The sequence below is a fragment of the Cydia strobilella genome, chromosome 27 (assembly GCF_947568885.1).
Source record: "Cydia strobilella chromosome 27, ilCydStro3.1, whole genome shotgun sequence".
Taxonomy (NCBI): domain Eukaryota; kingdom Metazoa; phylum Arthropoda; class Insecta; order Lepidoptera; family Tortricidae; genus Cydia; species Cydia strobilella.
The window spans coordinates 711,697-726,314 of NC_086067.1; the positions used below are offsets into that span (position 1 = coordinate 711,697).

The 14,618-nt window shown below is 38.8% G+C and overlaps 2 protein-coding genes across 2 annotated transcripts in view; one reads left to right on the forward strand and one right to left on the reverse strand.

Annotated features, from left to right (window-relative positions):
- The window catches only part of LOC134753453 (protein son of sevenless), a 57,720-nt gene extending 52,761 nt beyond the window's left edge, over positions 1-4,959 (reverse strand). Inside the window, exons 1-3 of the mRNA XM_063689327.1 lie at positions 4,489-4,959; positions 2,069-2,188; positions 18-161 (exon numbers count right to left, since the gene is read on the reverse strand). Of these exons, the coding sequence (XP_063545397.1) occupies positions 18-161; positions 2,069-2,188; positions 4,489-4,584 (360 nt within the window). The 5' untranslated portion in view covers positions 4,585-4,959. The remainder of the gene's footprint in view (positions 1-17; positions 162-2,068; positions 2,189-4,488) is intronic.
- Positions 4,960-5,769: 810 nt separating this feature from the next.
- The window catches only part of LOC134753644 (SID1 transmembrane family member 1-like), a 31,104-nt gene continuing 22,255 nt past the window's right edge, over positions 5,770-14,618 (forward strand). Inside the window, exons 1-4 of the mRNA XM_063689582.1 lie at positions 5,770-5,948; positions 6,679-6,748; positions 6,944-7,046; positions 14,144-14,245. Coding sequence (XP_063545652.1) covers positions 5,836-5,948; positions 6,679-6,748; positions 6,944-7,046; positions 14,144-14,245 — 388 coding nt within the window. The 5' untranslated portion in view covers positions 5,770-5,835. The remainder of the gene's footprint in view (positions 5,949-6,678; positions 6,749-6,943; positions 7,047-14,143; positions 14,246-14,618) is intronic.

A 14,618-nucleotide genomic window follows, 5' to 3' on the forward strand; every position in this document is an offset into this window, starting at 1 on the left:
AAAGGCAAGGATTATACCTTCTGCAGCATCTGGTGCAGGCGGTCTTGCGGTAGTAATAACTTCCGCCGCTTGGTGGCGCTGGCGGCGGCGTCGCGAGCGTCGCACAGCGCCCACTTGTCTATGGGGGTCGGGAAGGTGCGGGCCACGCGCTCTTCTACGTCCTGAAAAGTTGGAAATTCGGTTAATATCTAAGCAGGTTTATATCATATATCTTCAGGTGACAACCAAAAAACACTAATTGCAAAAATCCAAAATATGAAAAGACAGCCCAACATAATTTCACTAGATTTATCATACATACTTTCCGCACTAGCATCGAAATGTACTATTTCGATTTAAAATTCTGAGCTTTCTCATTTCCTCTGTCAAAAATAATTATCATTTCCTCTGTCGAAAATAATTAACATTTCCTCTGTCGGTTCTTATCGATATTTTAGAATCGATGCCGTGTCCTAATCGATCTGTAAATCGATGCTTTTGAATCGTTTTCGCGCGGCTTATGTTTCTCATCACTAAATTACGCTCGTGACGTCAAAGTACCTACGCCAAATGTTACACGCTCGGTCTCCCTACAAATCGCTGAGCTCTTTCTTTCTATCTTGATATATTTCTGTGAGACTTATATTGACCGTGATATAGACCAGCCGACGCGCAAGAATGAGGGTAGACCGAGCGCGGTCTACACAACTTTGACACCCACCCGCTATCTTCAGTCACACGTGAACATGATGCATGTAACTGCGTCGAAATATCGGGAGCTCATAAACAATACAAAAGGTAATCACGGTCTATATCCCGGTCAATATAAGTCTAGTGAAACTAACCGTGAATCATTCAAAACTCCAGCATAATTTGTTGAAATTTCTCGATGAAAGGGACTTCAAATCATTTTTTAGGGTTCCGAACCCAAAGGGTAAAAACGGGACCCTATTACTAAGACTCCGCTATTCGTCTGTCCGTCTGTCTGTCTGTCACCAGGCTGTATCTCATGAACCGTGATAGCTAGACAGTTGAAATTTTCACAGATGATGTATTTCCGTTGCCGCTATAAAAACAAACACTAAAAAGTACGGAACCCTCGGTGCGCGAGTCCGACTCGAACTTGGCCGGTTTTTTTTTCTAAAATAATACTAACTTTAAAAACAAAGTATCAGAATTTCACATTTAAAAAAATATCATCACCATCATCTCATCATATCAGCCAGAGGACGTCCACTGCCGGACATAGGCCTCCCCCAAAGAGTGTCACAATGACCGGTCTTGTAAAATAAAAGATGAACGGAACTAGTTACGGAATTCCGGAATTGGAACCCAAAATCGAAAATCAGTTTCTATAATTGAAACTAAAGTTGAACCTAGAAACAAATTTAATAGCAATAATGTAATAACTAATAACAGAAATTGTATTTATCTTATTCCAGGTATATAAACCTGAATCTCATTTTTGTCCTCAATTGTAAAAATATTATTCTAGTTAACTCGCATGACATAAAAATGTACATCTGGTCTCCCGCGATACAGGCCTAGCCTAGTGCGGGGACTCCTGGAACCTCCGAATGTCAGTTCGGTTATGCACCAACTCTTTTCTGTAACTTGTGATATGTACTTACTATGTACTACAATTGTATTCGTTCTGTGCAATAAAAACATTTTTTATCTTTTTTTTATCTTATCTTTAGTTTCGGAATTGGAAACCATCCGATATTGCAAGCCCTAACTCCAGGGCTATCTCCGTCAGCGACTCCACTTGTCCTACCTGTACGCAGAGTGGTGAAGGGTGCGCGCAGAGCGTAGCGAGAAGTCTCAGACAGAGGGGCTCTACTCCAGGGCTATCTCCGGCAGCGATTGCACTTGTCCTACCTGTACGCAGAGTGGTGAAGGGTGCGCGCAGAGCGTAGCGAGGAGTCTCAGACAGAGGGGCTCTACTCCAGGGCTATCTCCGTCAGCAACTGCACTTGTCCTACCAGTACGCAGAGTGGTGAAGGGTGCGCGCAGAGCGTAGCGAGGAGTCTCAGACAGAGGGGCTCTACTCCAGGGCTATCTCCGTCAGCGACTGCACTTGTCCTACCTGTACGCAGAGTGGTGAAGGGTGCGCGCAGAGCGTAGCGAGGAGTCTCAGACAGAGGGACTCTACGAACTCCAGGGCACTCTCCTCCGCGGTCAGCGACGGGTGCACTTGCTCCAGCACCTGAGGACAAATGGGCATCATAATAAACAAAACAGACAAAAATTACCACCCTACACCCTTTTTTTTACATACTGAACTGTGCCCACCGCGGTTTTTTTTAGCGATACACACGCCAGTTAGAAAACACAAATACAATACAAACGCGCCTCAGATGGACGTTGAAAAAACACGATTTGCATAAGCTTGAATAGAATGTAGGTGTGCAAAGGTCGACACTACCGCAAACACAGAAGTTCGCAAATTTTGGGCATCTTTTTTTACTCCAATGCTGGCGTAATTATAGTGACAGAGATAGTTGCTCGGAAGCAGGGGTGCGAAACTCCTCGCTTCAGGCAAACTCGGCTCCATTCGGCTCAGCATTGCTCCAAACAGTTTTAGGGTTGGCACAACTTGACGTCCCTTTGCAAGCACAACCACAGATAAGATAATGACTTGAACTGAAGGGATAGTGCCATATATTAGAAAGAGAGCATGATTTCTTTGATTGATTGATCAAACTTTGTAATTCTTTAGTACTTTCTAAATTTGATTATGCGGACATAGTCTACGGTCCACGTTTACTAGCCCGCACTGATCGTATAGTGCAGAGAGTGCAGAATGCATGTGCTGCATATGCATATTGCTTCGGAATTCCGCCACGAGAGCATGAACCTTATTTGAACTCAGCAGGTATTCTCAAAATGGCATTTCGCAGAGAACTGCACCTGTCATCTTTGTTGTTTGGAGTTTTTAAAACATCAGAGCCAGAGTATCTGTTCGATAAGTTCACTTGGCGCGCAAGCAGGTCGAGCTTGTATGGCATCAGATCGGTTTGTGACGAGTTGGTATTACCACGTCACCATACAGCTGCATTTCGAGGTAGCTTCAAATATACAGCAACGAAATGCTGGAATAATATACCTCCACCCCTCAAAAACTTAAATACAATAAGTAGTTTTAAATTGCGGTTTAAACAATATCTTTTAGCAATACAAAACTCGCTACCTCTTGGTACTAGACCCACGCCGTCATATTTAAAATGATTATATCTATGCACCTTATGTCTTTATTTATTCTTATCTATATTAAGTATTTTTGCACTCATATCTATCTATCATAAGCTTATATACTTCCTTTAATACATATGTAACTATTAAATTCTGCTTACACACTATACCAGCAATTGTTCTGTCCAATTTCTAAAACATAGTTTACACTCATACATACATGTTAACATAATTCTAAGCCATTTAGTTTTCGACTAACAGCGAGTAAGGGATAATGTATCAAGGGTCTGCCTGAAAACCAGCGTTGTAGTAAATACACTGCAACATTATGCTGAGGCAAGCTCCTATTTAACACGCATGAATATTTCTCTCTGATGTGCAACTCAATTTCTTAGTTTTGTAAGTCTAAATTTAAGGTTTATCTGTAAAAAATGTACTACGCTATCTGTTAACTCTGCCATTTCATGTGATGTTGAATAAAAATGTTCTATTCTATTCTATTCTGATTCGACAGGGTCGAACCTCTGTCAAACTTCAGTTTTGTAGGAAGTTTCCTTTCTGTACGGTAGTATTATTTATTCTGTGTCGAAAGTTACAAACTTCTATTTTCGCAGTTATTTCCCACTACTGGTTGTGTTCCGAGACAAAATATTAGTAATTATAAATTTTAGGCATTTTGTTACAAGGTAACTATAGTTTTGTACAAGGTTAATATTGGCATATAATCATATAAATGATAGTGATGATGGGATGTTCAATAGAACATCCCATTTATTTATTGGTGACTTTCCAATCCATACTAATATTATAAATGCATAAGTGTGTCTGTCTGTCTGTTTAAAATTTATATGTATTTCTGTTGCCACTATAACAAAAAACAGAATAAATTTTGCCGTTTTTTGCGTAATGGTACGGAACCATTAGTACGCGAGTCCGACTCGCACTTGGCCGGTTTTAAAATATTATGTACAAATTGATCACAAACTTTGTATGATTGTTTTGAATAGTTCTGTGACCCAATTATCTTTAGTTATATAAAAATTAGCCATTGCTTTTTCAGACTTTTTGTTTGCATAGTTGATTCGGAAGAATTTTAAATGCTCTGACACCTACCCTTGAATTACGAATGAGACCTTCAAATATATAAATCAAATTTAACATCTGTTACTTAAATAAACACTTAAACCAATGAAGAAACTGTTGTGAAACCCTCATAATTAAATAAAAAAGGTTCTTTAATACATTTCTACGAGTTTTTTCGACTATTTCGTAACAAAAACGAACTTTTATCAATCAATGTTTTTGTATACAAACCTTTCGGAGTGAGCCAACGAAGAGCCCGCGCCATTTCTTGGCGTTCTCCGGGTCCTGGAAGTCGTAGCCCCGGCTCTCCTCCACCGTCGATAACATCTCGCCCTCGAGATCCAAGATAAATTCATGTAAACGTGATTTAAAACACTCAACATAACATACAACACATTTTTCCACTACTTTTTACAATTTACAACTGAATTAAGCCACTTAAACACTGACGCCGTTTAAATATTATGTTCCGAATAATATAAAACTTAATTGAGAGAGAAATAGTCGAAAACATATGATCAGAAGAATTTTTTGATGAAAAGATTAAAATATTTTATTTGATCGGCAAAACGACGCCATTTTCAATCTATTTACTGTTAGCATGTTCTCGATGTACAATAAATTTCTTGAAATTTGGTTCCGAATTGTACAAAAAGTACCCAGGAAACGCAGTGTTGCCCTACTATCAAAAGGAAACCCTGACTTTTATTAATTTTAGTTAGGCTTGGACCGCATTTCGTGATGTATTTGTTCTCGTTGATGGTATTTTCAATACAAATCTAGAAAATTGACAAGGAACTTTGCGCAAGTTCGATAAGTGAAAATCAATAATTTTTGTGTATTATTTTATTGTACCTTGATACTAACATATTGTTCTTTGTTCGGCGAACAGTTTTGTTATTAAACATATGCCTACTTGTCTCAAATTACTATACATAACATGGACCAAACTTGGACTAAACAAAAAATCGGACATAAAACAAATGTAGAAGTTTCCTGGATTCGATCATATTTTCTGTTAATTTACTTCTTACCTATGCCATTTTCAAATGATAAATTACCTTTTCAGTTACATAAAATACTCCAACAGAACCCTAGAAATTATAGTTTGTCCAAGGACTGTCTCATTTCAAACATAGACAGAGAGAATCATACTATCTTTGTCTTACACTAGTACTAGCACCCAAAAGAAAAGGATGAGTATAGTTTTTTGTTCTAAAGCGAGGTGTAGACTAGCAAGAACTTGCATGCAATTTACGTTACCTTGCCGACTACTGAGGTAAACTGCATTCAAAAGTTTGATCAGATACCGCAATGTTATGAAACTTGCATGCAAGTTCTTGCTAGTCTAAACATAGCTTTAGTTACGGACAATTTAGGTTTGACCAACTATAATTAAAAAGGGTACTATTATCAGTTTCTGTATTTATTAATCAATTTCCGAACGTTCCCTTGACATAACCTGTCTCTGTCAGTGTCACAATGACATGACATCTTCGCGAAAGGCGTTGAGCTGAGCGGTGTATTTTGCGATTCTATCTTTAATAAATGAGCAATAACATAGTTTAAGTGCAAGAAATGCTTACAAAATCGTTACTTGTGAGTGTAGTTTTATATGGATTACTAAACTGTACAGTTCAGAGTAGTTTTTTCGCTGAAAATGGAACGAAAAGGAATTTTGTTTACAATGTGTAAGTACCTTCTTTTATTTGTGTCTACTGTAACAGTATATGTGTGTGTTTCTAGCTAGGGACTCCCCGTACTATGACAGTAGTAAACTTGGGACGCGTTACTATTATTTGTAAAGCCCTAGAAAACGATGAATCAGTCAAATAACTTTGTTATTTTATATCAGTCTCGTATTGCTTGATAGTATCAAAACAAAACATTTTTATCATCAGATAGATAGTAAAGACCTTTACAATAAGTAACTAGATATATAATATATAGATGTATGTATTAAAATATATCTTTAAATCTTAAAAAATAGGTACCTACATAGATTAAAATTTATGAAATAGAAATAGAAATAGAAATAATTTTATTTGCAGAAAAAGGGTACAATAATTGTCTTAGGTTAAATGTACATTACATACAATCGTTTCACCTTCTTCAGCTGTTTAAACAGCATGCAAATTTACACATCGTTAATAATGAATTAAACCATGCAAATAAAAAACTATAAGGTACAGGAATTTTTCAAGCGTACATTATTTTAATTTAAATTTAAAGATAATACATTAGGCTAAAAATATAAAGAACGAACAACAGTACATTAAACATTATTTACAATTAGTGAAATTATTATGGGTCAGTTTAGCTTTTTCTAATAATATATATATGTTTTTAATTGTTAATACTTAACTGAGCTGTAACCCAGATAACCAGGTGACAGTACATTAAAACTTCCAATATTTCCAGATACGAATATGACACGCTCATCAACATCACAGTGAACTCAACGACTGAACAGATCTTGGACTTCAATGAGGTAAATGCACCGATAACTGCAACTGCAGTAATGATACATTTTCGTTATTTTCTTCATCACTCGAGGTGCATTATGTTATGTGTCAGCATCAAATATATAGAGACTAAAGATGCAACGAATGGCCGGCGGAGCCATCGGCCGAATAGCCAAATAATCGGCCATCGAATTTCAACTTCTTTTTATTAATTAATTCAGACGTCAGACAAATGGTGCCACCTACCGACAAGAGTACACGTCTCTACCACCGATATCGTCGACGGTGATCACCCCGTGTTCGTCACCGCTACGCAGCAGAAAGGTTAGATCTAGTAACATGTACACTCACTGTCAGATACATCGGTGTGGCTAAGGTGCTCACAAATATCTGAAAGGCGTTAGAGTGAGAATATTTTTGAACATCTCGGCCGCTCCATTATATCTGATATATTTTGGGAACTGTCTGGTCTGGTTGCCCATGACAGGCTGTACCTAGTGTGGGGATCACTGTAACATTCATACGAGTTAAAATGGATTTTTGGCAAATAAATAGATTTTGTATTTGATAGCGACTTTACAATACAATAAACATACGGGGGTTGTCAGAAAAAAGTGTAACATTTACTTTTCGAAAAACTACCAAGTTTTGGGTTTATTAAATAAAAAAAGAAAAAAAATGTCCCCAGTATTCCATTACGTAAAAATGCCTCACTAAACTGTTTTTTTTTCACACTTTTTTATCAATATTATCCTTGTGATACTGAGTATAGACCAAGCAAAAAGAAAGTGCACTTTGGAATGGTATTAATGTGAAACCTTAAATGAATTTATCACCCCCGGTTTATACGAAAACGATATGAAACATGGCCTAGCAGCTTCACTGATGTAGACTATATCAAGATAAAATTGAGAGCCCCAAATAAACATTCAAGAGCGGATAATATCGTAAAACGACGAAATAAAACTTGTACCTAATAAAAATCACCTTTCATTTTGTAAAAGTTGCCATGTCGCTAAGACGCATAGTTTCAGAGATATATTAGAAAAATAGAAAATTGGAACCTTCAAACCCACTCCCCCCAGCTCAAGGGCTACGGTCGGGGACTTTTGATATGTTCACCTCCTAACTAGTCCAAACAAAGTTACAAAAGTCAAAAATTGTGTTCCAAGCATTTTCTTCTATAACTTTTTTTGAGCATTCATATCCTGGCCTAGTAGAAATAACCCAAAAGTGTGGTATTCGAAGAGAAATGGTACACTTTTAAGGGTTCCGTACCCAAAGGGTAAAAACGGGACCCTATTACCAAAGATAGATATAACTCCGTAATCGATGGATACAGTCTAAGGAAAAAATGTGCCTCGAAAATCAAGAAAATTTGATTCATAATTCATAATAATTCATAATTCATTTATTGCATTTATAATCATGTGTTTACAGAAGGTCTTACAAAGAGCATTTTACAGCTAAAGTGTTCACATGAACCCTGTTAGGGTATATAGCAATGTACTTATTAACTAAAACTTAATACTAAATACTAAAGCAATAACATTTCAACATTTATTTTTATATATATTGCATGCAACATGACACGTCAAAAATACATATTTTTCATTTTAACTAGATTAGGAACCATTAAATTTAACGTCGACAGTAAAATGATTAAATTCATATATAATAATAAAATTTCATTTTTAATATTTTACATAATTGCTTAAAATCTAAATTGATTCAATGTACAAGAAAATATGATTTACATTTTATTAACATTTACATATATATATTTTAATTCGATAAGGTTGTATCATCAGTCTCACGTCAAACGCGGCGCAAGGCGGATGTGTGCGTAACGGTTGTTGTTCCGATGCGGAGAGTGCCGTGAAAATGTCGAACATTTTAAAATGTAGTTTGTGTAACATCGTAATTGACGAGTTGTTGTCGTATATACAAAACAAACAATCAGTGATTGACGATATTACTCTTGTGCGTATCTGTACGTCTGCGTTTTCGAGTGACGAAATAAAGAAATCGAAAACGTTACTTTTTGAATCGCTGTCTACTGGTCAACGGAAAATTGTGAGAAAAAGGACCGGTAAAGAAGCGCGTGATATTGATGACATCGTTACTGTAATGAGGGCCGCAGAAGCGGATACATTACCGGTGTTTGTAGCTCGAAAATTGGAGAAACTGCCCCCTCTGTCGTTCGACCACCTTGACTGCACAAAGCTTTTAAAAGATATAGTAAAGCTTCAAAATGACCTGCAGGAAATTAGATCGTCATATGCGACAAAAAGCGAACTAGAAAATGTACGAGCGGATGTGCAAAATTTAAAATACGATTCAGTGCCTCAAACTCCTTTTAACCCTGTAAACAATAGGCGGGGAGCCTGGGTACACGATAGCGGCCCCATAGGCCTAGTATCGCAATATTCTCATTATAATAGGGAGTCTGTGAATAGTGATATTGTGCTACCTGAAATTCATTCATCGACATTAGGTAACACAACTACCCAGCCGGTAAGCGAAATACCAGAGTTAGAATCTTTTCACAACGAGAGTACAAAGATAACCGGCGATAAGAAGTGCGAAGTTAACGGTGCATCGCCAAAGATGACTCAGTCGTCGAGGCAGGAGTCTCGCATCGAGAGCAATACACCGGCGCCGAGTTCTGCAGCCTACCCTCTTTCGAAAAAAAGTAATCAAATTATATCTCAAATTAATAGTACGGATTCTGGCGGTAACAGTGCTAAGCCGGTAATAGGGAAAGGACAATCACAAGAAAATACTACTTCGTTGCAGCTCGAGATGAATTTAGTAAAAAATACGACGAGTCAGCTGTTGAGCGCTGATACCGTTACGTCAGGACCACATGACGAGCCGCCAACGAACGATAGTGGCGATGGCTGGCAATCAGCAAAAACAAAACGAAATCGTAATAAGACAAAATATCGTTACAGCGGGATGAGGGGTATTGCCCGAGATACAGTAAGCAAGTTTAAATCGGCGGGAAAAAAAGTGCCTATTTTTATTTCAAATGTTCACAAGGACACTTCTGAGGCGGATATAATTGAATATATAAAAGACAAAACGCAAGAACGCATTTTTTTTGAGGAAAATTACAATTAACTCCGAAAAAAACCACAACGCGTATAAGTTTTTCGTATGTGAAACTAAAGTTCCGCTCTTCCTTGATGAAAAGTTATGGCCGGCGGGCATTATTTTCCGACGATTTGTGAACTTTAAATATAATCATAATACTTCGAACAGAGAGAGAATGTCTCCTGTGGACGGCCAGCAACGAGATATTATAAATGGATAAAATATGTAGGTTTGCAAGTTTCAATTGCAAAAACGTCAAACGATCAGTTGATAGCATAAGAGAACTGTGTCGTTCGTGTGACGTAATCGCGCTTCAAGAGACTTGGTTACAAGAGGGCGATCTGACATATCTTGGTACCATCGACGATCAGTTCAACTGCACTGGGACCTCAGCTATGGACACGACGGCGGGCATGCTGCGAGGGCGGCCGTACGGCGGAGTAGCCCTGTTATGGAATAAATCGGTGTTACGCGATGTTTCGGTGATTAAGTGCGATAACCCGCGCGTGTGTGCTATTAGGGTAATGTTAGTGAATAGGCCGATACTAATATTGAGCGTGTACATGCCTACGGATTGTGCGGAGAATCTGCCGGAGTTCACGGATTGTCTCGGTGCGGTGAGTGCTATTATAAATAATAATAACATTGAGTCGGTTTTCATACTCGGAGACTTTAACGCTCACCCCGGTCAACCGTTCTTTAGTGAGATGATAGACTTTTCGTGTGATCAAGCGTGGACGTGTATTGATGTAGAAATGTTGGGAGTGCATTCCGGCTCATATACTTTTATAAGTGAGGCTCATGGGTCGCGGAGGTGGCTCGACCATTGCCTGGTTACGGATTCTGCACTTGACTCGGTGGTGAATGTATACGTTAAGCTGGACGTGTTTTGGTCCGATCATTTTCCGCTTGTGTTGGAATGTAACCTTAAAATACTTAGGGAAAAGGTCGCGAGTGTTAATACTATTATCAGTAACACTGTGATATGGGGTGAGAGGAAACCAGATCAGATTTCAGCTTATAAACAACATTGTAATGAGAGTTTAAGGCTAATCAATTTCCCTGAAACCCTGATCCCTTGCGGGGATCACAGGTGTATTGAGTATAGTCATAGAGAAATTTTAGATACTTTGTATAAAGATATAATTACAGCGCTTTGCAGTGCTGCGACCTGTACTAATGCATGTACCGCTAGACGTAGTCGTAGAAAAAAAATTATAGGGTGGAACAGGCACGTCAGCGACGCGCATAGTAAGGCTAAGGAAGACTTTCAGGTTTGGTTGGGCTGTGGCCAGCCTAGGAGTGGAATTATTTATAATAAAATGATCACGAGTAAAAGTATTTTTAAGTCTCGTCTTAGGTGGTGTCAGAGCAACCAAGACCAAATAAAAATGGATATGCTAGCCACACATCACTCCAAAAATAATTTTAGGTCATTCTGGAAGTGTACAAATAAGCTGAATACTAAGCCAGGCCTTCCTGTGAGCGTCGAGGGTTTGTCTGGGGCTAAAGACGTAGCGAATATGTTTAGGGACCATTTCTATGTTAAGTCTCCACTGGGTCCGTCGACCACGGTTTTCAATTCTGCCCCAAATGACGCGGAGCCGGTTACGCGGTTCACGACAAAAGAAGTTGCACTAGCCATAAAAAATATGTCGAAAGGCAAATCCCCCGGCCATGACGGTCTCAGTGTGGAGCATTTACAGCACGCGGGCCCCCATATGCCGCGGGTGCTGGCTATGTTTTACTCATTATGTCTGGCCCATGCTTATTTGCCTAGGGACATGTTAAAAACAATAGTGGTACCAATTATTAAAAATAAGACCGGTGATGCGTCTAGCAAGGCTAACTATAGACCGATATCGTTGGCTACTATCGTGGCAAAAGTATTGGATAGTTTGCTGAATGCGCAATTAGCGAAACATATAAAACTCCACGATAACCAGTTTGGGTTCCGCCCGCATTTATCTACGGAATCCGCTATTTTGAGCCTTAAGCATACTATTAAATACTATACGAACAGAAACACGTCAATTTATGCGTGTTTTTTAGATTTATCGAAAGCATTCGATCTTGTTTCTTATGATTTGTTATGGAATAAACTTAAAAGTAACAATGTCCCTGTAGATACAATAAATATCTTGTATTATTGGTATAAGCATCAAGAAAACAACGTGAGGTGGTCAAACTGCTTGTCGGACGCATACAGGTTGGAGTGCGGGGTGAGACAGGGGGGGCTGTCCTCGCCGTTGCTCTTTAACTTGTATGTAAATGAACTAATCGTTGCGCTTAGCAGGCATCACGTGGGATGTCACATAGATGATGTATGTGTAAATAATTTATCTTACGCAGACGATATGGTTTTGCTGAGTGCATCGGTTTGCGGCCTCAGAACACTGTTGCAGACATGTGAAAAATATGCATCCGAACATGGTCTAATTTATAACACTGCTAAGAGCGAAATCATGGTGTTCAAGGCGGGGCCCAGAGACCCGCAGTACGTTCCCTCTCTTGTTCTGAATGGAGTACCTCTTAGCAGGGTTCAACAGTTCAAGTACCTCGGACATGTATTAACCGAGGACCTAAAAGATAACGCGGATATGGAGCGGGAGCGTAGGTCGTTGGCGGCACGAGCGAACATGATCGCCCACAGATTTGCACGTTGTTCAACTTTAGTAAAAATAACCCTTTTTAAGGCGTACTGTACTTCTTTCTACACTAGCAATCTGTGGGCTCATTTCACTCATAAGTCGTTTAACTCCCTGCGCGTCCAATATAATAACGCGTTCAGGGTGATGTTGCGGCTGCCGCGCCACTGCAGTGCGTCGAGCATGTTCGCAGAAGCGCGCACCGATTGCTTCTACGCCACTCTGCGTAAGCGGTGCGCGGCGATGCTCAGCAGAGTGCGCGCCAGCCGCAACAGCGTCCTGGCCATGATCGCAGACCGGCTGGATTGCCCGTATATGAGTCACTGTGTAAGTGTTCATGTACGGGCTCCAGCAAGTAAATGATTGTTTATAATTTAGTGTAATTTTTTAATTTATGTAATTTTAATTTAATTGATAACCTGTTTTAATTTAATTTATAACCTATTTTAATTTAATTGTAATTTTTAATTTGTATTATTGTGGACCATTGTTGTCTGAAAAAAAAAAACAAAATAAAAAATAAATAAAAATAAATTAAAAAAATCATCAATAGAGTAATAGCACCTTTTAATTAGCAGATCTTTAAGTTTTCGTTTGAACAATTCATCTTTGGTTTCGTTTTTTATTTCTTCGGGTATTTTATTTGCTATTAGTATACATCGGTAATACGGACCATTTCTGAACATTGCTAACGTTGAAGTTGGTAATTCTAGCTGGTTTATTTTATTTCGTCTCTGTGATTTTATTACTTTTTGTTTAAATAAATTCATGTTCTTCCTAACAAATAGAGCTGCTTCCAGAATATAAATAGAGGGTAACGTAAGGATTTCAAGTTTAATGAAATGCGGACGACAGCTATCTGGTACCCGGGTATTTGATAGAATGCGGATACATTTCTTTTGTAATATGAGTAATTGGTGTACATCAGTGCTGGCTCCCCATAATATTACACCGTATTGGAGCCATGCATGGGCGAAGGCAAAATAGGCTGATAACGCGGTTTTCTGATTTGTATTGACCTTGAGCACACTTAATGCATATATGAAGCTACTCAATTTACTTTTGACGGATTGAATATGATTCTCGTTCAGAGGGCGCTACTAGTTTTGGCCTACTGTCGTATAGATGGCGTTGACGGTTTCGTTTGTTATTTAACAATTTTAACGCATATCAGTGAAAGAACATGGGTCAAAATCATAAAAATAATTAATGCAAATAAAAAGAATTATTTATCTATATTTAAATACATTTTATCGTATTTTTATAAATCTTCATTTTTAGTTTTAAAGTGTGTCAACAGATGGCAGTGAATTTACTGGGGTTACAAAATTTACTATGACAGTACCGCTCTAGTATAAGTTACTCTATGCTATTACTAAGACTCCGTCATCCATCTGTCTGTCCGTCTGTCTGTCACCAGGCTGTATCTCATGAACCGTGCTAGACAGTTGAAATTATCACAGATGATGTATTTCTGTTGCCGCTATAACAACAAATACTAAAAAGTACGGAACCCTCGGTGGGCAAGTCCGACTCGCACTTGACCGGTTTTTCCTAAAAATGCCTACACACAGAACTGTCTGTGCACACATATTTTAAACATCTCACCTGCTTAATACAACATCTTCAGCATCTTCTGCTGACACATATATCACGATTCGCTTCTGTCCGCAGGAGTATCATCGTGGGAGCTCCCTCTAGTGGTGCAAACTAGTAACTGGCGATGGCGCACGAACGACATGGCTCGCACACTCTGTCCACACGACGCGGGGCCTAGTAAGTAGGGGTGGCACTGAAAGTTTTTGGAATAATATGTGCCATTTTCAATCAAAAGGGTACTTATTGTCGGTTGTCAATAAGGCGATATTTCCATACAGCTTCAATTTGAAATCAACCTTATTGACAAGCGACAATGTGGTACCTTACGGTTGAAAATGTCACATATAAACAGTATTGTATGTAGAATGACTCGGCTTGCACACAACAATAGATTTTGGCACATTCAACTTAAGCTACGTAGTATCATGGGTGCTTTCTCTAGTGGTGCAAACTAGTAACTTTCGATGGCGCACGAACGACATGGCTCGCACACTCGGTCCACACGATGCGGGGCCTAGTAAGTACGGTGGCACTGAAAGTTTTTGGAATA